The 23,126-nt window shown below is 37.0% G+C and overlaps 1 protein-coding gene across 6 annotated transcripts in view; it reads left to right on the top strand.

The window, feature by feature from the left end:
* Positions 1 to 21,859, top strand: part of CSNK1D (casein kinase 1 delta) — a 34,078-nt gene extending 12,219 nt beyond the window's left edge. Inside the window, exons 5-10 of one of the 6 annotated variants that reach the window (XR_005556815.1) lie at positions 266 to 436; positions 3,114 to 3,262; positions 5,209 to 5,380; positions 8,801 to 8,940; positions 14,259 to 16,641; positions 19,703 to 21,859. Coding sequence is in view for 3 of the 6 variants with exons in the window: in XM_039344153.1 (XP_039200087.1) it covers positions 266 to 436; positions 3,114 to 3,262; positions 5,209 to 5,380; positions 8,801 to 8,940; positions 19,703 to 19,753 (683 nt within the window). In the remaining 3 variants the exon portion in view is untranslated. The other 5 variants (XR_005556816.1, XR_005556817.1, XM_039344163.1 and 2 more) reach the window with 5 other exon arrangements.
* The last annotated feature ends 1,267 nt before the right edge of the window (positions 21,860 to 23,126 follow it).

Consider the following 23,126-nt stretch of genomic DNA (forward strand, 5'->3'; position numbering starts at 1 on the left):
AGAATAATAATAAACTTTGCAGATTGTGATTTGGCTCAATTGTCTGAGTCAACTTTAGCTTCCTGCTTTTACTTCTATATGCACCAGTTCTCTGATCTTGCAACATTATTAACAAGCTTGCTTAAAATAACTATATAATAGTGTTTTTTTCTTGTAGTTAAGTTGTAACTTTAAAATCTTGCCTACATAATTTATCTATTAAACATCTTTGCACTGTTTCTCCAAATAATAGAACCTAATGGCTGTACTCTTATACTCCTTGTAGAACAATCTCGCAGAGATGACTTGGAGTCCTTGGGCTATGTACTCATGTATTTTAACCTGGGCTCCCTCCCTTGGCAGGGATTGAAGGCAGCTACAAAAAGACAGAAATATGAACGCATCAGTGAAAAGAAAATGTCTACTCCCATTGAGGTTTTGTGTAAAGGATACCCTTGTAAGTTCCCTCTCTAGAATAAATTTTCTTTACTTTTATGTTTAAAGCTAAGTTTATAGTAATGCTTCTTTTAATGTAATGTCACATATTTTGCTGTATTTCTATTTTAGGAATAATCCTGGAACTAACTTGCATAAATTATCTCTGAGTTGAATGAATGTATGTAAACTGGCTATTACATAACTTATTCCCTTCATTCCCTTTGTCGTTTCAGAGAATAATATCTGTTCATAAATTTTCTATTGTATACAATATTCTTATGACAAACAGCTCACTGTATAGCTAGCCCTCCATTAACAAGTATTTTTCTTATTGATTGAATTTTTGTATTTCTAAATTTGAAAATCTAGCACTTAATTCACCTGCATTGTTCATTTTGTAAAATTCTTCTTTAAGAATACATATCCTTATAATGTTAGCATTTGAAACTGTATAGAGCAGATTCCCCATTTGTACATTGTGTCATCCCAAAGATGACACGATGAAATCCAGTTGAGTCAAATCTTTCAATTTGCTTACACCTAATGGACAGAATCTTGTCGAGCTAAAACTATAAGCCTCTACTCCAGTGTTCCCAAACGTGACAATTTTAAGGCATGTGGACTTACGCTGGCTGTGGAATTCTGGGAGTTGAAGTCCTCATACCTTAAAATTTCAAGTTTGGGAAACACTGTTCTACTCTAATAAACACAGTAAATACATGCAAAGTTTTAGGCCACCATTAATTTTGTTGTTGGTATAATGTTGTTGATGGTATAATAACCATAATATAATTATATCTCAGTCTCCGTAATAGAATACAACCAGAAAATACAGGAAATTTGTATGCAGTATTCAAAAACAGAAAAAAGCAGAAAAAACAGCTTCCATAGGCAAAAGTGGCAAGTATGTAGTGTGACTTCCCCTTACACTTGAGCAACGGTAAACACTTGGATCCTATAAACCTAAATGGAATCCTAAGTCCTATTATTGTTAGCACCTGTTTGTGTCCTACTATTTCATGCCGAAATGACTGCTGTGCCAAAAGGTCTATTATACCAGGTTTGTGCAAGACGTGTTTGAGCATTACATTCAGTACATACACATGTTGTATGAGTGTAATTCATTGGAAACTGGCTAATAAGACCCAACTTCCAATCACATCATTCCAGTCAAAATGTCAAAGATCACAGAATGTGACAGACATAAAATCATACTTTTGCATCAGCAAAACCATTCTCGAAGAGAAATCAACAAACAAACTGGATATTCAAGATGTGGTATTCAAGCTGTTATACAGAAATTTGAGGAATCAGCAGAGATCAAGGACAAAAAAAAAAGGACTGTAAGGCCAAGGAAACTTTTAAATTCAAGGTCCTCAGAGTTTCTTCTTTGAGAGACCGAAGAAAGTCGGTCTGACTCAGCATCTGGCAGCTTCATCAGAATGCCAAGCGAAGCTTGATCAGTCCAGCGAAGCTTGATCAGGAATGGACTTTGTGGAAGGGGAACAGCCAAGAAATCACATTTGTGGAAGTGGAACGGGTAAAAAGGCTAAGATATGCTAAAGTTCACAAAGATTGGAATGAGGATCAGTGGAAAAGAGTATTATAGAATGATGAATCCAAGTCTGAAATGTTTGGGTCTAATCATCGACAATATGTGAGAAGACGACTTGGAGAGAGATGGATGGATGAGTGATTGCAGCCTTCAGTGAAACATGGTGGAGGGTCTGTTCTGTTTGGGGGCTGCATTTCTGCCGGCAGTATTGGTGATATCCATATTGATGGGATCATGAAATGCAGAAAAGTACAGGCATGTTTTAATTCATCATGCCATTACTTCTGGAAAGCACCTGATTGGCAGTAGATTTATATTTCAGCATGGTAACAGTCTCAAGCACAATGCTGCTGCAGTGAAATCATATTTAGTGAGGAAAAACAGCTGATAAAATCCTAAGAGTCGTGGACTGGCTTCCTCAAGGTCCAACCCTGAATATTATAGAGGCAGTGTGGAATTACCGGGACAGAGAAAGAAATAAAAGACAACCTAAATTTGAAGAACAACTCTGGAAAAGGCTGAAAGAAGCTGGTGTAATATTCCAGAAGATTACCTCAGAAAACTTCGGGACAGTCTCTTCAAAATAGTTCAAGATGTGCTTAGAGCCAAGGGAGGTCACGTCAGTACTGACTTTTGCCAAAAGAAGCTGTTTTGATCTGAAAATCGTGTTTGTTTAAATTTTTGTGTACATTATTTCCTGTCTTTTCTGTTGGAATCTTAATATAGAGATTGAAAAATAATTATGAATGGTCATTAACACTTTGCTAAACAAACAACAAACAGATGGTGGCCTATAATTTTTGCACAATACTGTATATCCTAAGGGATACTAAGGTGTAAATATCCTGAACCTCTTCCTCATTCAGCCCAGGACTGTGCAGTCTCTTAATTTGGGCTTCTCTCTGGAATGTGCTGCCTCCCCCTTAGAAAAGCTCTGGGCTGCCAAGACCATGGCTTCTTCAGGGACATTCCATCACAATTACAGGATGAGCAGAGCCTTTACTTAGTTTAACAGCCACCCCAATAATTACATAAAATCCTAAGGCAAATATGGAAGTATAGTGTGTTGGTACATTTACAGTGGACCTTTTGTTTGCATTGATTTTCTGCTAATATAAAATTGGGATTTTTTTCATTGCAGCCGAGTTTGCTACCTATCTGAATTTCTGCCGCTCGCTGCGTTTTGATGACAAACCGGATTATTCATATCTAAGACAATTATTCAGAAATCTCTTCCATAGACAAGGCTTCTCCTATGACTATGTATTTGATTGGAACATGCTCAAATTTGTAAGTATTTAATTGTCAAAAATTGGGAATGCTAAAAAGGAGTTGGATTGTTTTTGATTAAATATAATGTATCACGGGACTGTTACTCCAAAGCCTAAATTCTTATGGTGAAATTCACGATGGTGAATTTAATGAAATGTAAAGCAACATTCTGTGTTGAACATACAGCTTTCAGGTCTTATAGGTTTTTTGCAGGAACCATGTACTGTGTGTAGAGGTAGTCCTCAACCATTCATTTAGTTACCATTTACAATTAAAAAGGCACTAAAAAGGTAATTTATGACTGGTCCTTACATTTAAGATTATTATGGCATCCCCATGGTCATGTGATTAGAATTCGGGCACTTGGCAACTGGCATGTATTTATGACAGTTGCCCTGTCCCAGGGTCATGTGATCATCATTTGTAACCTTCGTAGCTGGCTTCTGACAAGCAAAATCAATGGGGAAGCCAGATTCGCTTAACAACCATGTGATTCAGTTAACAGCTGAAGTGATTTACTTAACAACTGTAGCAAAAACAGTTTGTAAAATGGGGCAGAACTCACCTAATAAGTGCTTTGCTTAGCAACAGAAATTTCAGACTCAGTTGTAGTCTGTAGGTTGAGGAGTACCTGTATAACCTTTTTGACTCGGCATGGCTCCTGCTTATTCCACTCAGTTCGTTTTCATCTACGTCAACAATAACAGTGTCATGCTTTAATTCTTCTGAAATCTTCCGGTTTCAGATCTTTTGTGCTTTTAGTGCATGAAGCTTTTGTTGTTTACAGCCTTTCTCCTCCCCCACATACTTTTGACCTGGAAGACCCCATTTCTACAAATACCCAATTTGTAGTGGTGAACATTTTTTTTCAGATGGGCAGAGCCTTTGCTTTTTGCACTTTGGGAAAGATCATGCAGTAGGTTCTTTCAAATACTATATAGGAAGACTCATAATCATTTGTTCTGATTGTGAGCCATCTGCTGGGAACAATATAGGGCAGATGACAAGGCTACCATAGTTTCTTTATCCTCATCTTTCTCTAGAATTTGTACAATGCCTCAGAAGTTGTCTGGGACTTTTCTTGCCTCTTTCGAATCCATCTGAGTTCCCTCAATCCTGCTGCTAGTACTCTGTCCTGTTAAATGGCCAAATCTTCTGTGGTCAAGTCTTCTATATTCCTATAGTTATACCAATATGGATCATCATTTGTAGATTCTTTGCCCAAGAGGAAAACTTGATTCGGAGTGGAAATTTACATTAGATTTGCATTAGATCTCAATCAAGATGCCTCTCTCCATCCTTACTTCCTCCAATTAACCAAGCCAGGGCCTTTCTCCTTTCATTCTGCATAAATAGATTTTAAGGTACAAAGTCCGCTCTTCCCCCACTGCTGTTCTAGAGAAAAAGACAGCAGTAACCAACCCACTATATACTGTACATAGCCAGTTATATTTATGTGCATTAAAATCTGGTAACGTTGATTGAACTTTAATGCCTAAGGCAGAACTTAGAATTCACTCTTTATGGCACAAGAAGAAGGCTTCTAACTAGTGCTTTAACCACTAGGCCAAACTGGCTCACTCGTTCCTGCTCTATTGCAGAACTAAAGAAATAAGGCTGATAAAATTACTTGCCTAAGAGCAGCTATTAAGTCAGCTTCTGATTTGGGCCAGTTCTAGCAAGATATTATCTATGACTTGCTGAGTGGTGTAAATAAGAACAGCCAAATGGAAACTGCTAGCCTAAACCAGGGGTAGGCAACCTTGGCTCTTTTATGACTCGTGGACTTCAACTCCCAGAATTCCCCAGCCAGCATGGCTGGTTGAGGAATCCTGGGGGTTGAAGTCCACAAGACTTAAAAGCTGTCAAGTTCTAAAATATAGAGTCCCTATTTATAGGTTCTGTTCTGGCTGCCCTGCATTATCTCCAACTACTAGCCATGGTAATTGTTTTTTTCTGGAAAGGGTGCAAGCCGAGCAGTAGAAGATGCTGAGCGTGAAAGAAGAGAGAGAGAAGAAAGAATGAGACACACACGCAATCCAGCTGTTCGTGGATTACCTTCCACTGCCTCTGGGAGGCTAAGGGGGACACAAGATGTAGCTCCACCAACTCCTCTTACTCCAACGTCACATACAGGTAACTGAACAAGCATTAAATAATAATTGTTTCATACTAGTTCTTTGTTCAAAACTGAAAAAAAATGCATTTTCAGAAAACTCTTTTGAAGAAAAGAAATGGGAATGCTGATAGTTATAAGAAAAAGCAATGTCTAAGTTTGTTTTCTGTTACTTCTTCCGAGAAGGGGATCAGGTTACCTCTCTTCTTTTTCTCCCTCCATTATTTTTCTCAGCAGTTATGTGAGATAGATTTGGCTGAGAGACCCTGAATTGTTGCAAACTGATCCAGTGAATTTTCTAACTGATCAGGGATTTGCCACAAGGTCTTCTCAACTCTAATCTAATTATAATACAATGTTGCAATTATACCTAGCATGGCAAAATTTTGAGGTATTCATGAACCAAACCTCTGTTGTTTTCACTGTACAAACCATGTTTCCTCCTGCTTACAGAACAACTGGTAGTGATACATTTAGGTTGACCGATGCCCTCAGCCGTCATTGAAGACGTATTTTTTCGTGGCATTACAAATCTGGGTCACCTACATTTAAAATAAATGCTGTTTATTACCTAATGCTAGTGTGGCCAGCCTTATATTACAAGTAAATATTACTCTCAAGAAGACTTCCCACATTCTAGTGCTCTTTGAAAGGAATTTATATGTTTGTATTTGGGAAGGAGGCACTTGAGTTGGGCCATCTTTGTCTCTCTGTTTCTGTGATGAATATTAGCAGAAAATCTTAGTATTAAGGTTGTAGGTTCTTCAAGGTACACAGTACCCCATTAGGACCCATAGGGCAGAGCAGTAATAGCAGATCAGAGCTTTGAGGGATTGCTTGATCAGAAGCCACTTCCTGCAATTTGTACAATCTCATTGAAGGAACTGCACAATACTAATTACTTAATTTTGGGATTAATATCCCACCATAATCAATTCAGTCTTGGCAGTGAATATAGTGAAATGATCATTTAAACATCGACATAGAATATCAGTATAAATGACAATAAGTCCAGGAGAATGAAATAATAAAAATGGTGCAGCAAAATAAGTCAGCATAACTATGAAAATGCTCTCTTGGAATAATTCAGTTTTTAATAGCTTCCTAAAAGCCAGGAAATGGGGAGAGGCGGGGGAGAGTGGCAGGACTCATCTCCAATAGAAGCCCATTCCAAAGCTGTATAGATAGTCCTTGGGTTACAGTGGCAGTTAGGACTGGTATCTCTGTGGTTAAACATTGCATTTGTAAAGCACAATACAATATGATTGCATTGCACTGAAATTCCAGTAGTCCCAGTTGCGATAATCTCAAGGCCATGCAGGTTGTTAAGTGGGACCTCCCATGACCACAACATGGGAAGAGGCAGAAGTTCCCAGTAAAGACAGTGGGTAAGAGCTACAGGCTGAGGGAAATAAAGTGCTGCTGCTTCCAGGCCTCTATTTCAGGCCCAGCAGTGGCGTGAGTGCCACCTTAAGCACCACACTGCAACAAACCTCAGCAGCACCAGTGGCCTGAAGCCTCAATTCTCATATCCTGGAGTTGTGGAACTGTAGCAGCTGGAGTTATGTTAACATTTTTTTTGGTTTATGCAGTGGATCTATAGCAAAAAAGGCTGTGCAAAATGAAAACGTTCAGAATGTCCTATTGGAATGTTTCATATTGAGTGTATTTCAACTGAATAAAATGCAAAAATCAAAGTGTAAAATCTTTCTCAGATTATGCTTGTCTATTGATTTAAAGCTGTACATGCAGTGCACAGTTTGTGTATTTGTCCTTGCCCACTAGATGACGCATCCAGGCAACATGATGTGTAACAGTCTTGAAAGATCAGCAATTCAACAACTATTGTGTGTAATGCATTGCATATTCTTATGTCTGTAAACCTGCCTGAAGAAAAAACACAGTACAACTGAATCCCATTAAGTAATATCATTATATCTCATGAACTAATAGCAACAAATTTAAAAACAGCAGTTTTTATTAGGGAAATTTTTGAACAAAATTAAACTTGGCTAATATGTCTCTCCTTCCGTTTTATTGACTAATGGATTCTGCAACTCTCCATGACTTAGCAATTTAAAAATAAAAACAAGCCAATCTCTTGACATCTCAGTGAAACAATTTGGCACAAAATGCCCATTTTGCAATGATCTCGGGATAGATGATTGAACGTAGAGTGTTTTGTTCCAAGTTTATAATGGTCAAAATGGCTATTTTGAGCCTGTAATACTTTGAACGCTTGCTGTAGTTGGTATTTTATTTCAGAGGAAATTACATCATACTGTAAAACACAATAAGTACAAGTTTTAGGACTGTATTTGATGGATTATGGATTATACAAGCTAACCAATAGATTCTGTAGCTCTTTAGTTGAAAACATTCATAGTACATAATCCATTAATATTTAACATTCTTCTAAAGAGGGGCCAATAAGGAAAGATGGACTTGACAGAGAATTCTAAAACTGTGACTAGAACTTAGAAGACACCCAGAGAACAGGATCTCAGATTTTTATTTTCAAGTTTATGCATCAGTCCTTCAGCTAACCTGACTCCAAGTCATTTAGGAATTTTTTCTGTCCTAATACTTTTGAGATCAGCTCCTGATCAAACAGACACTTGTGTGTCCTGTGCCATAATGCCTCTCTACTCTCTGACTGAATTTTGACTCATTCTCATTTCTGGGGCTGGATGAAAGAGCTACCCACCAAAGGATTTTATCTCCCCTCCATGCATGGAAGGGTTCCTTTGAGGGGAGGGGTGCAGAAATGGAACTGAAAACTTCAAGAGTCCTTTCAGCAGGTGGCAGCAGCTTGCCATTTTTCCTACTGCTTCCCTATTGACTTTCTGTGGAAGTCAGCAGAGATCACAAATGACAATTACATGATCACAGGAGGTTTGGTACCCAGATCACAATAATGTGACCATGAAGGTGATGGTACAACATTTGCGTGGCCATCGTTATTTCAGACTATTGTTAAACAAATGGCCGTAAGTCAAGGACTATCTGTGTAAGATTTACATCTTTTATTCAGGAGTTCAAGCCAGTATACACAACTAACAATGCACTGATGATGTTTCCTGGTTGGGTAATAAAATGTCAGCAAGCAAACAGCCAAGGCCAAAGAACACCAAGGATTTCACAGTTCAGCCCCAAGCTATAGAGACTGTCTACACTTCTATTGGAATATGTAATACTCCCTTCTCCAATTTTTCCAACAACAATCCTGTGAGATAGATTGGGTTTAGAGTGAGTAGCCCAAAGCTACCCAGGGAGATTTTGTGGTTTTGAGCAAATTAGAACCAGGGTCTCCCTAATGACAGTTCAGCCATACTGACCTATATATTATCTCCAACAAGAATTTCTATAGAATTCTGAAATAATTTATAACCAACTTTTCTATGTAAAAAATCTGATAATAGCTTACTTTTTTGGGTCAGCAAATACATCTCCTCGACCAGTTTCTGGAATGGAGCGAGAACGGAAAGTGAGTATGCGATTGCATCGTGGGGCCCCTGTGAATATCTCCTCATCTGATTTAACAGGTCGACAAGATACCTCACGCATGTCAACCTCACAGGTACAAAACTATTCATTTCATGGGAAAAGAGATAAAGGGGTATAGTATTGTTGGCATTCAATTTCAGTTTAGAAATGTTCTGGGCTCTGAGTTGAAAGACTTACCTTACAGTTGTTACGTTTTAAACATGTTGATCTCTTACTTAATCTGAATCAGCTGATAAAAAGCTATTTGTGAAGGCCTCTGTTCTTGAGGCTGTAATGCCTCAAGAGGGACTAACAGCTATGGAAATCTATAGCTAGGTACCTGGGTGCCACCTTTCCTTAATGCCTTTTTGGGCCTTTGTGTATTCACAGGGAACAGACTTTTAACAGCCATGGAAATTTCAGTGACTTTTGCTATACTCTGTGAATCGTCAACTGACATAAAGATCCATGTTTTTCTTAACCACTGCAGGTCTTGGAAATCTTGTACAAATGAATGAATATTAGTCTTTGTTAAATTTGAGGAAGAATTAATAAGCATTCTTCTTTTAACGTTGATCAGATACAATTTGTCCAGTATTAGAGATGGACAACATCAGTGGTAGCCAGTCATTTAGCATTTTGTTTGGTAGTGCTTAATGATAAATACTCCCTGACAAAACAACAGCATCAAACCCAGTAACCAACAGTTCTGAGATCTGGACATAATTTGTGGTTGTATTTCCAAATAAATGGCCACTGAATGGGAAATAGCTACCAGCTTTTGTCTGGTATAATCATTATCTGTAAAAACATGTATTGTATAAGGAGTTTTTCTGAAGAATACTAAAGATCTGAAAAATTGTGATTAATAAGAAATGGAAATAGAAAAGGATTTCCCATGCTTCCTTTGTATACTTTTGTAGTAGTTTGTTAGGTACCCTTCATGCATCTCTGTTTTTTTTTTTTTTTAGCACTTTGAAGAATCGTATTTAATTTGAGAAGCAGAAATGCTTTTTAGATTATGTGTGGGCGTGTATTATTATTTGAAACACATAGCTAAATTAAGAGTAATAGTGAAATCTGAATATGTCTGCAGGAGTCAAGCACCTTGATTTTGGGACCATTAATCAGGACTTGCAATTTTTCCCATAAAGCATACATCATTTTTTGAAATATATGTCAGATGTTCAAAGAACATCTGTATCAGGTTTCAACACATTGTGTAATTGGCTATAAATAAAGATTTTCAATGTATAAAGGCCAGCATATTCTAGAAGAAAAATGCATTTAATTCTGCAATTTAATGAAAGAATAATGTTAATATTATTTCCTGCTTTTTGTGTATTTCTAAACCAAAAGACAAACACTTACCAAGCTATTGAATAATATTGGTTATAATTTTTTTGTTTCATTTCACTATGTGTGATATGTAATCACATCAGATTAGAAGTTCATATACAACATGCTACAAAACTGGATTTTGATTTGTAAATTGTTCAACAATGAAATATTGGTCTTGGGATCTTACATCTGCATTGAATTGTCTTTTTAAAAAGCTGGGAATTTAGAAACAATAAGTTTGAATTAGATGCTAATAGGAGAGCATATTATAAACATTTGGAAAGTTAGTCAGAAAGCAAGTGCCTTTCAGAGCCTTGATAAATTAGGCTGTAATTTTGTCAGCTGAAGAAGTCATGTAGCAAAAGTTTCTACAGGTGAATCGGATAGTAATGTAGATGTTTTAACTATAAAAAATGATTTTAGCAACAGAGGTCAATAAAGAGGCTCAAAGGTTTTTAATAGAAGTGGAAAACTCACCCAAATAAGTAATTATGGGTGAATATAAAAGTCTATAAAAGCATAAGTGCCACACCCTGGCTGCAAAAATTCAGAAGACCATTAGACACCAGCAAAGAACATTAGTTTGCTTTCTGCTCTTCAGTAATAATTTGTATTTTTCATTTTGGATACAAGTAGCTCAACTGACGCTATTACTTGCAGTTAGAAAAGGAGAAGTTTATCCAGACACAATTGTATTTAGTAAACGTTCATAGCATTGCTCATTAAGACCCAATTAATAAAACCCTGATTGTTGATAGCATGCTTTTATAGATGAAAGTTATCTAATCTGAATTTATGCCAAAAGGATATTTGAAACAAGCAATCTTTAAAGCAAAATTAAAAAGATCTCTGATCAGAGAATAACATTTCAAGGAATATATAATTTAAGAGTTTTAGCTCCCACAGGAATATAGCTTTTATTACCTAATGCAAGCTTTTGCAATCAAGTACTTAAATAATATGACTACTTTCTGCAGGTCCAGAGTCTTTAACATATTAATAAAGAAATTATTTATCATTGTAATTATAACTACTTCTATATTATTTTTCTTGAAATCTATACTTCTTTATATTGAATCATATGGTGGCCTGCTGAATGCATTTCTGAAATACTTGTTTCTGTTATTTTTGGTGAACAATTATTTCAGAAAATACTTCATTACGCACTGCTCAAAGTTGCAATAAATAAAATAGTATTCTCTTTGGCTCTTTAATACAAGGGCATTTCCTTACCTGCTGACCAATATATTTATCTCTAGAGCTTGAGTAAATATATCCTATGGGAGATTTGCTAATTTTGAAAAAAATGAAACCTTGTGAGGTTTTGAGACTCTTTCTTTTATCCTTTCATCTGAAAAGCCAAGCTCCTGCAGACCTCGAAGGAAGAGGAAGAAAGTGCGCATTTTAACCTCTTAAGTTACCGGAAATAAAGCACTTTTGGACTCTTGAGGTGTAATTATTTGCTTTCCTTTTCATCAAAATCACTGAAGTCCAGCAAGCTATATTATACAAAATATGTGTAAATGTTTTTTTTTTAATTGAATTTAGAGAGCATTAAATTACAAGCCCATCTTGCCTTATCCCAGTATTTCATTCTCTTGGTATATGGTTGATGTTTGCCTTGCACACTTGGGAGGCATCAGCAGCCAATTATTTTTAAAGTGTCATTTTATTAATAACTATAAACTGATATGGAACAGAAAAGCTGCCAATGACTGCATATCGTTAATGGTTTAAAGGAGCTGTGAATGATTAGATACCGGTCACCAAAGATTTCAGAATTTAAATTTTATGCAGATAAAGGGATAATTTTCAGCCTGAACCCTTAGGTAGCAATAGTTGAGTTCCATAGAACAGTATTCTTCATATTCGTATTCTTCATATAAACAAAGACTAAATTTTCCATCTACAGTTTTGTGCATTTTTCTAATAAAAAAGACTGCCCCCTCTTCTATATCCTATATAATAATGCAACTAGCACACAATTCTATTACATAGACAACTCTTTAAAGTGGTTTCTTAATTCATTAAAAGGAAAATAATTAGTCTGAAGTAAATTTATCGATGGGCATGATAATTTAAATCATTTTAAATTCCTTTAGGTTGTGAATAATATAATATCTTTTATTTTCATCCAATTGTGTTTAGAATTGTAAGAGAGGGCCTTTTTTGGATCAGGAGCTTAATGTTTCTTAAGAGATCAAACCTTCTGTAACTCCATGGCTGTTCTTGCCTCTTTTTTTTTTTTACTGGCCCCGAAAAATTCCAAAATCCACATATTTCAGAAGTAAATTCTGATTCAATTATGCAAATGTGGGTCGCAAAAATCCAGATAACCACCCTATGAAAGCAGAAATATGCCACCATCTAATAATAATCTGGATTTTTACAACCCAAATCCAATAACTCTACATGTGCTAAATCGGTTAGATCCCTTGATTTGTGTTAGGCAACACTGATTTTCTCTAAATTTCATACTCTAATGCAATTTGAATTCTCATTCTAATGTAATTGAAATTCCTTTCCAAGATGACTGTGAAAGGTCCAATAAGCTTTTTTTCTAGTGAAAAGAAATTAGAATAGGTTTTACAATAAATAAATTGAAAAGTTTCTTTTTTAACATTCTCGCAAAGTTAGAATTGCCATCTTAAGAAGGGACTAAGAGTCCTATGGTCACTTCCTAAGGGCTATGTGACATCATTGGTTAGAAGTCCCTTCTCTTCCTGTTTCTTGTATACCAAGATGCACAGAACAAAGACAACAAGGAAGAAGCCTTGCAGACTAGATAGAGAGGTTTTTTCCCTTTCTAATGCTAAACTGGGATCTAGTACAATATGCACAAGCTTTCACATTAACCAACCCATATAGTCTTCCCTTCTGAATGGCTAGCAAGTATTTCCCTTAAGAATTAAGTAATTGCAGTTTGACATCTGATCCTTGCTAAGTATAATTTATTTCATAGAAGCCATCTTTAAATTGTAGTTATGTTTTTTAAATATTGTTTTATAACTTTAAAATGTTATAAGATCTCGAGTAAAATGGCCTTCTATTTGGGCTTTCAGAATTAAAAGAAATATTTGCCTTATCTATAAGCAAGCTAATTAAGCTCTTGTAATTTGCTATTTGATCTTCCACATTCCTTGGGTCTGGTTTGCTATAGAGAAGCAAAAATTATTATCAGGGTTGACTCCTTCAAATAGGTGAGCTTAGATTGAGTTAAGTAGGGCTCCAAATTTTGAGAGGGAAAAAATCAAATTAAAAAAAAAATGGAAATCTTTTTGTGGGGTGAGATCACCAATTACATTGATCACCTAAGATACTAGATGGAGGCAGTATTCTAGGTTGCCACAAATGGTACTTGCCATGCTTCACTGTTGTCTTTTCTGGTAGGGTACCTGTAGCATAAGAGCAATGTCATACTAATCGGTAAGGGAGGAAGATTAGAACAGCAATCCCCAATCTTTACAGCTTTGCGGCCTGGCAAGTGGGGAGAGGGGAACCAGCCTGCCACTTACACAAGCTGAGCTGCGTGCACGCCAACCAACTGCTCATGCGGCCCGGTTCCAATCGGATCATGGCCCTATAGTGGGCCGCGACTTGGAGGTTTGGGACCCCTGGATTAGAATTAAGGCCAAGAACAGGCAGAGGACCAGGAACAAAACAGATGGGCCCGGGTTAGAATGGAATACTTCAAAACTATGGATTCTCTTTCTACATTGTGTTAGTAAAATTAAAGTTTTTGTTCAAATACAGTACTTTAAATATTTGGCCAAATAATTCTAAAGCAGACATTTTTATCATCCTCAGATTTCACTCTTAGAACATGGCTTCAAAGATCATGGTCCTTGTGGAAGATAAAACACACAGCCTGTGTGCTGTATATATGTTGTGTATGCTCACTGCCCACACTTCTGCGTGGAAATCTTAACCTCTTCTGAATGTTAAGGATTCAGCACTATTAAATTATGTCAATTCTTACCTTAGCACCCTGATTGATAATTCTGTCAGCATTAAATCCCAGTTCTGACTCCTTATAGTCAACATTAACTATTTCCTTGGTGACCACTCTAGCAGGTATACCAGGGGATGGGGTGTGAGTGGAGCCTGCTGGGAGCTGAGAATTTGAAGTTGCTGCAAAGAAAGAAGTGCAGGAAGAAGAGCAAATGAGGCAAAAAGCAGAAGATGGTGAAGAAAGAAGAGTTAACCCAGAGCAGAAACATGGATTAAAAGGGACATTTTCCTTCTTAAATGTTTGGATGTTATTGTGAAGTATGAAATAAAACTACTAAAACTTCTAGGTTCTGCAACCTGGCCAGATTTTTATTTTGGCCTCTGCTGAAACATACATGCAATATAAATAGCAGATGAAAGTATTGCTACACCTACGTAGTGGCATATAAGAGATAAACAAAGATTTTATGAGTATTGTAGTCCAGCCAGAGTTCTTTACTTGTAACAGTACAATCTATCTTGTAATGGATAGAAACAGAGTCAGGATGGAGACAAATAGCATTTAAGTGTCTTACTCTTGATGAAATCCTACTGATGGATAACATTCAAATAGATCAGAGACCAGGACAGCTGAAGGAGCCATTTCTAAAATACCAGAGTTTTGCAGGAGATAATTGCAATGTTTTGAAGAATCTGTACACAAAGCCTTGATAATATATGCCTGTGTTCATGGGCAAACAGCTATCAGGAGTCATTCAACTTCCACAAATATCTAGTAATGTGTAGTGAGGCAAGACTTGTCAATATGGAGGACTTGGATTATGGGTTTGAGTGGGTTTTTATAAGGGGGAGAAGTATTAATCATGTGAGTCTGAAGAAGCCTGCATACATAGTTATTACCTTGTTGAGAAATAGATCAGTTGGCTGGATAATTGAAGTTTTAGTCTTAAAATACCTAGCGTTGCCAAATACTGGTAATTGATGGCAAGAATGATTGTGCAGGAACCACAGGCACCAGCATTGTCATGTCATGAGACTCATCTAAGTAAGCAGCTTTATTCTGATCTCTCCCTCAAGGATGGAAGCATCGCATGCTAACATACAGGTTCCAGATATTCATTGTTTTTCTTAAATACTTTCAACATTTTAGTTGAATATTTACAGAGTTACTTATTTGAAAGTCTCCAAAAAGTTCAGTTTATCCTGTTTTTTCTCAATGAAAGTTGGCCTAGATTTAGCTGATGTGTCTTTGATGTCCTTTATTATGATGATTCCTTTTCATGATAATTTCAGATATATAGCTTTTCCTCAGTAATCTTCAAGCATTGGTTCTGTAAGAAATGTTTTTTGTCAGCATGACAAAACATAGGGACTGGGTTCATAAAACTAATTTGAAAAATGCAATTGCTGGTAGATGGATGTTCTTGTTGTCTTTTGCAGTGCCATTTCTAGCTGGTAAGAAATATTAGTTTTTCAGTTTAGTCACCATTTACAAGGTGATTTTTTCCCCAGTGAAAACACTTAAGCTTGTTTTTTGTTTCTTGATGGGCTGAACTTCATAGCAGGTATCTTTTATATAATTTGAATTTAGCATTTTCTGCCTTATGGGTGATGTTTTATATTCTTAAACATACCATTCAGGTCTGTAGAACTGTAGAACAGACTGTTGAAAATTTGGGTGTTTTTATGAGAAGAGAATGAGTTTATTTAAGCTTCTTCTGCCACTAGGAAGAAGTGTTGGTTTATGTGTACACAAAGAAGTACTGAGAGAAAATGTAACTCCTGTTCAAAAATGGACTTCTGTTCTAGTGAACGTATTCATCCAAAAGCCTCTGTTTGTATCTGTGGTTACTAGTCTGAAGGCTCTAGAGCAGGGCTGTCCAATCTTAGCAAGTATAAGACTTATGGACTTCAACTCCCAGAATTCCCCAGACAGCCATGGTGGCTCAGGAATTCTGGGAGTTAAAGTCCACAAGTCTTAAGTTGCCAAATTTGGAGACTCCTGCTGGAGACTGAGCTTCTACCTAATGGAGTGTTAATGAGAGATGCAGGTTTCCTTGATTTACTCATGGGTTAAATTTATCACTGTAATAAAGGAAAATGTTTTTTTGAATCAACGGCCAGCACAGACAATAAATCATTAATCTGATGATCCTTTTGAGCTAGGAGTCATTCCAACATTTCCAAAATCCTGTTGATTGTTCCTGCTGCTCAGAGCAGTCATTCTTCACACATCAGTTCTCAAAACACATTCTCAAAGCAACCTCTCTGGTTATCCGTTTGGTGACAGCTTTTAATCTGTGAAGGCCAATGTCTCTGAGGCTTCTGAAAGGAGCACTGCTCTAAACAAAGGGCAGCTCCACTTAGAATCTTAGTTTGGAATTAATTTTGGGGCAGTGGAATTGTTTCAAATGGCTGTCTTTTCCCCCCCACCTCAGAATAGCATTCCTTTCGAACACCATGGCAAGTAGCTGCTCGTCTTCTCGTTGGAAAGCAGCACTGGGTGAGTCCCTTCTCGCTAGACTCCAGCTTGGTGGGTGGGTCTGGATGAACTCCTTTGGGGCATTCAAATGGGGTGGCTTTTCCTTTTAATTCTGCACTTTTATTTCCCTCTGCCTTGCAGATGACATAGCATTAGATGTGCTTTTCCCAAATGTTTTTAGCGTTTCACTAGTTCACTTTTTCCTCAGAACTTTCATACTTCACTAGAATGGTTTGATTAGAACATCCGTAAGTGAAACCAGTATTACTAAGTAAAGTGGAAGAATTTGGGATAACCCCATAGGGATCACTCCAGTTGCTACATTGCTTAGCAGTAAATCTGCTTTTTAGCAAGTGTACAAACTGAGTAGCCCATTTGAGAAAAACAAAACACCTTGAAGAGAGCATCAAAATATTATTATGTATTTGCTATGCACATTTTAAATATTTAGTCGATTCATGTGGCTGCCCAACCTAGATTGTGACTGCCGATAATTTAGACTATATTCATTTAAATTAAATTATTCCAATATATAGGAATATCTGGGGGAATTTTAAAAAATCAAGTTGGTGGATGTTGCCATACAATTGAAGCCCTGCCTCCTGTTTAATATGCATCACATGGACATTAAAGGGGACAGGGCTTTAGTTGTAGTGAAAACTAAGGCTGGGAACATCTTCACTGCCTAATATAGGCAGAATTATCTTGTAGGATAAACAAAAGATTAATGTGGCCTCTTTATTTTTCTCCCTTTCCCACAAGCAGCCAAGATTAAAAAAACATTTTCAAAACTGATAAGTAGCTGGAAACTGCCTCTGGACTTGTTACAATAGACACTTAAATGTTTGTATTGGTATTGAATGCATCAGTGATAGCGAAAGCTTATCATTTGATATGATAGTAGGTAGTTTTCCCCAAAGCAAAATGGAGTGTGTATGAGCAATATGTAGCATGCTGCCATTTTTAAATATTTCCAAAACTGCTTCTTTTGCTGTTTTATCCAACCTGAGATGCTTAGATTTTGCTAACAGCCGTGCTCTCTTTCCTGACCATTTTATTGTTTGGGTTATGTTTTGCCTCTCTGCCCAGAGGACATTTCTATTATTAATGTTGAATCATTCTTGTTCCTCTTCTCATTACTGCTTTTGTATATTTGACTCCCAAAGCCTTTTACTTTATTAACAATATTTGCAAGTTATTATTCACTTGGATTTGATCAACTGGATAATCCAACTGTTGAGAATTGTAAGGAAGGTTTCTCTTCCAAATTAACCTTGATTGTAAGGATACGTTATACTAAATAGGTGCTTGCTTGCATTTTCCTGCAAAGAAAACATGTCATGTTTCTCCTCCCCATTTTGGCAGGAAGAAAGTTGAAATGACAATAGGGAAGATGTAATAGCCAAACTCTTTACAAATTACAGTAAGGCTTAATTGCCTATTTTTATGTACAATTTATATTGGAAAACCTCAAGTGTTTAGACTAGACATGTCAAACTGCCGGCCTACGGGCCGGATGCGTCACGCCAAAACTGCACCTACCGCATTGCCAGCAATGGGGGGAAAGTCGCAATACGTTGCACAACATCACTTGATGTTGCAAGTTTGACATGCTTGGTTTAGACCAGGGGTGTCAAACTGCCAGCCCACAGGCCAGATGTGTCACCAGGAAACTGCACCCACAATGGGGAAAAAACTCCGATACGTCCGATACGTCGCACGATGTCACATGACGTTACAAGTTTGATATGTCTAGTTTAGACAGAAAAACTGAAGTTTCCAGTCTACTATCAAGTTCCTGATTTATATTTTTTTTAAAAAAAACCTCTTGTTACACAACAAGACATTAATGTCGCAGCAATTTGACAGTGTTTCTACAAAACTGCATTCAAGGATGATCTTAATTCGAAACAACACAAAGAAGTTACTTGTCATTTAAAATATGCATGAATCTAAACTAGCCTAACTTTGGCTGTTGGAATACCGGTGCATTATAGAGTTCGGACTTGCATTAGCAAGGACATGGACTAGGTAAGGATGGGTACCTGGAAACACCTTTCTTCCTGTTCTCAATCATATGCAAGCTGCTCTCTAGAGATTGGCAGTGTTTTGGTAATCTAAGTACTAAAGCTTTATTGTATAATTCTGAATAGGAGGATTTGCTTCCCACTCATAGCCAATACCTTTTTAAAAAGTGTTGCTTATTGCACCTCTTAATCCTGTTAGCGGAGCAAGGCTTGGTTTAATGCACACAAAGCAAACCCGTTGCTTTCATCCTGATTTGAAAAAAATGGATTTTGAGTAATTTTGTAGATTATACTTATTTATTAAATTTATATAGCACCCCTCTAATCTAGAGGCGACTCTAGGAGGCTTACAAACAGACTTGGTAGCAGATTGCCTGTATGTTGAATAGATTTAGAATAAAATGCAACCTTATTACAAAAGAAAACAATACTGACAGTATTAATAGTTTCCACTAGGACTATTTTAAACCTTGACCGGTTTTTCAAAGCATTTAGATTTAGGATCTTCTTAATTTATTTCATTTCCACCATCTTAACTGGAATTGAAATGCTATCAAATTTCTGATGGCAGAGTTCACAGGGTTTGCTTGACATTGCATCTTTGATGGGAACATTGTTATAAATAATGCATATTTGTGTGTGTGTGTGTGTGTACGCGCACACACACATTTACAATGCATTTGTCACCTTGCTTCTTGCTTTGGGTTTCATTACTATTTTAAGAGCTCACCTGAGTTATCTAATCTGTTTTCTCTTTAACTAGCATGGGCTTTTCTTCCCCATTCTTCATATATTTCTCCCTGCTCACAAGAAGCTTTTTTTACGATTCCTTTAATACACAAGGAACATGTCATTCTGTCATTCCCTTCATGGGCATTACAGGTGGGTGTATCATTGACTCAGTTGGCACATAAATCTCTGTGTTGGCTTTTCATCCTTCTGAAGTAGACGTTTCTGTTCAGTTGTATACATGGAAAATGGTGCGTGAGTCCAGGTTTTATGCAGTCTCAGTCGGTGTGAGCTGATATTGATACCCTGTTCCTTGGCTTCAATAGATTCCTGCTCTGGCGACGACCAGCGTACTCCAATCTGCTGTGCATCGGTGAAATAATGATGCCATTGAGGGGCAGATAATGCATGGCTGATCTCCTATGTTATCAATGGCTTTTACTAGCAAACTATCCCAAACTAGAGCAGAAGAAATATTCCAGTTGGAACTCTCCTTGCCACTGTCTAAAGATACTCACAGGAACATGGACAGAATCCAGCAGCTGCCACACTACAAGAGGCTTTAGCCCGAAACCCAATAACCTTATATGAACTCTAGCAACAGGGCTAGAAAAGGAAGCGATGGTATACAGCATTGCCAGCCTGTTATTTAATAGCCATTTTAGTTGTCCCTCAGCAGGCGGCGGTCTTCTCATCCTCCCCCCTTTTTATTGTTCTACTGTAATTATAAATCTTTTACTTGGTTTAAGAAAGTTTTGTATTCATTTTGCTAAGATTATTGGCTGAACTTCTCTATTAAAAAAAAAAAAGTCTTGTCTCATTCAAAACCCTGTGTGGAAATGTGAAAATTCTGAAGCTTGGTTTTAAAAAAACAAACAAACTCAAGACTTGAAACTTCTTGTAAGCTTGAGACAGGGAATGTCTAACTGAATTAGAGGTGTTTCCTTTTATTTTACATTATTTACTTTTGTATGGTCCCGTTCGACAGGACAAGGGGGATTCTCAAGGGTTTTTAATTTTTAGTTTTACTTATGGCTGTCTTGTTCTTCCCGGGTTGTCGGGGGTTTTGTTTTTGTTTTTTTAGAATTTAAACCTCCATGTACCACCCACACTTTTTTAAAAAATGTTGATTTGTCTCTCATATTGTCAAGAAAGAGTGGGAGATCTTTTGGAAGAAAAAGCTGTACCGAGTAGAGGTAAAAATAACGCTTCATAGATTTTGAAAGACAAAAAGTGCGAAAATAATCTTTCAGGAAGTTTTTAATGTTGGACGTAGAATGTATTACCTTTATCCATAATAGAGAAGGGTTTGGAGAGGGGCAGGGTACCTTGTTTCTGCTGGGTTGTTCCTACAGATGCCAATTAAGCACTGCCACTGCCGTAGGAGCAGTGCAGTCGTGGGCAGGCCTCTTGAGCGCACAGAGGCAGGAAGTGCCGCCAGCCCAGCTGCATTCCGCCAAGGCTCGGGAGTTATAAGAAATCTGTTCCTTCTGCAAGATGTCAAGAGAACATTCAAGCTTGTTGAATTCTTTCATTCTTTATTAAAATGTGCAAGCCTGGAACAGCTGGCCTTCAGCTGACGATATATTTATATAGTGGCCAAAACACTTAGTGTGCCAGCTAATATACATGAAGAATCTTCGTTTTCATGAGCAATATATTTATCCCTTAGTAATCTGGGAAAGTAGAAGGCATGTGAGTCATACCAAATACCACTCAAAGCACCATCAGTCCCACTTCGGGGATGAAAATGCAATATGTAGGTGTGTTGTTACTATTTTTTAATAAATGTGAGATTCTTGCCTCCTTGAAAACTTGGTGGCGAGTATAACTCCATAAGATTTTATTTTCTTGTTACTTTGCAAGCATTTTGTTTCAAAGCTTTGTCAGGTCATCTTTTGTTTCCTCTCTTTTTTCACTTCTGTGGATTTTGAACTATGAACAATCTTGTTACTTTTCTTTAGCTACTTTAGAACATTAATCTATTGCTTATTTGTATGTTCACAGTCTGATTTGATGCAACCTATGATTGGGGGAGTGCAATGGGAATGTGTTTTAATGTTGGTCCATGGAAAATTTTGAATAATTGTATCACTGGTTGCTGTAGATGTTGGTTCTTTGCGCATGTGCACTTCCATTTGTACAGTTCTACACTTCAGTGTGCTTTTTGTAAATATTTGTTGTCAATGATGTAATGTTAGAGACTTTAAAAGGCAGCCTCTTCTTTCTATATATCTGGAACCTTCAATTGCTGTATTATACTTAAAAAGTTGACTGCAAACTTCTCAAATTGTTCTTGATTGTGGGCGGTCTCTGCCCTTCCATTATACTTAAATCTCACCATCATCTGCTGAAAATATAGTTAGAATGTCTCTATAAACCTGTGTATTGGTAACAATATCTCAGAACACCTCATTTGTATTACCACTGTATTTGTGTACTTTAATAACTATGTAAATAAATTCATAAGGACTTCTAATTTTTTTAATGTGTGGTGGGCCTGTTTGCTTTCATGTGCCATTGGTGTTTGGCGTATTAAAGCGCGTGTGTGTGTGTGTGTGTGTGTGTGTGTGTGTGTGTGTGTAGTACACAAGATTAAATAACAAAAGTCAAGGCAATTTCTTTTGATTCTAAACATTCCGATAGATAATTATTGTAAACCTTTTAACTGTTCTTGTTAAACTTGTAATTAGCCTTTCTTTTTGGTTTCATACCATTTTCAGCAGCTGAGAGTATTTCTAGACAGATGACAATAAGTAGAAGAAAATAATAGGAAGATGGATGAATGTATTATATGGTATTGACTCTGGAACAAAAGGAAGGAATCCTTAAAATAGTTAATGGGATTGGGATGGGAAAAATCAACATTTGAAAGAGAGAATGATCTGTCTATCAAATTTGTATTGCTGCCCATCTCATAAAAGGCGACTCTAGGCAGTGTACAACAATCAGTAAGATAATGCATATATAACACAATAAAAAATAAGAATACATATTAAAAGATACCTAGGCAAAGAGAATAAGAATAGCCACTTAAGCCTGCTAATATAACCAGGTCTTGAGGGACTTCCAGAATACTCAGAAGGATGCAGCTAATCTAGCTTCAGAGGAAAGTATGTTTCATAAGCAAACACCATAGTAGAGAAGGCTCCTTTTCTGGGACCCATCATATGTAGATTTCTAGCTAATGGTACTTATAGAATGCCTTCTTTGCCAGGTCTAATACCAATTGTACCTCATCCCATAGAGACTATAATAAAAAATACAAAAGCTAACAATAGGAAAAATAGGGGAGGGAAAAGGGAAGAGAAAAGTGTAGAGAAGAAGGGAGAAAGAAAGAAAAGAAAAAGAAGGAAAGAAAGAAAAAGAAAAAAAAGCACTGACTTCTAATTGACAGTCCTTTCAGCAATTCCAAGAGGGCTCCACACACATTTACACTATTCAGATGACCCTGAGGACATAGATAAACCTCCAAGTGGTCTCAATGAATGCAAATGACCAGCTGTCTGCAAGGAGTATAAATCTTTCCATTCCCCACCATCAGTCAGAGCTGAAGAAGCTTCTTGGATGAGAAGCGAAATGTCTTCAAAGAAAAACAAGAAAGCCCAGTTGCCTCGTGAAAAAGCATCTTTGGGATCGCTTTAAGAAACTTCTATATTAGAATATGAATCCTATTCCAATATTTCTTTATCACACGTCCACCATAAATGATAAAAAGCCCCTTCTTTACGTTTGCATTTCCAGCATTCG

Source organism: Crotalus tigris, unplaced genomic scaffold (genome assembly GCF_016545835.1).
Source record: "Crotalus tigris isolate CLP2741 ecotype Arizona unplaced genomic scaffold, ASM1654583v1 scf7180000017551.9496454, whole genome shotgun sequence".
NCBI lineage: Eukaryota > Metazoa > Chordata > Lepidosauria > Squamata > Viperidae > Crotalus > Crotalus tigris.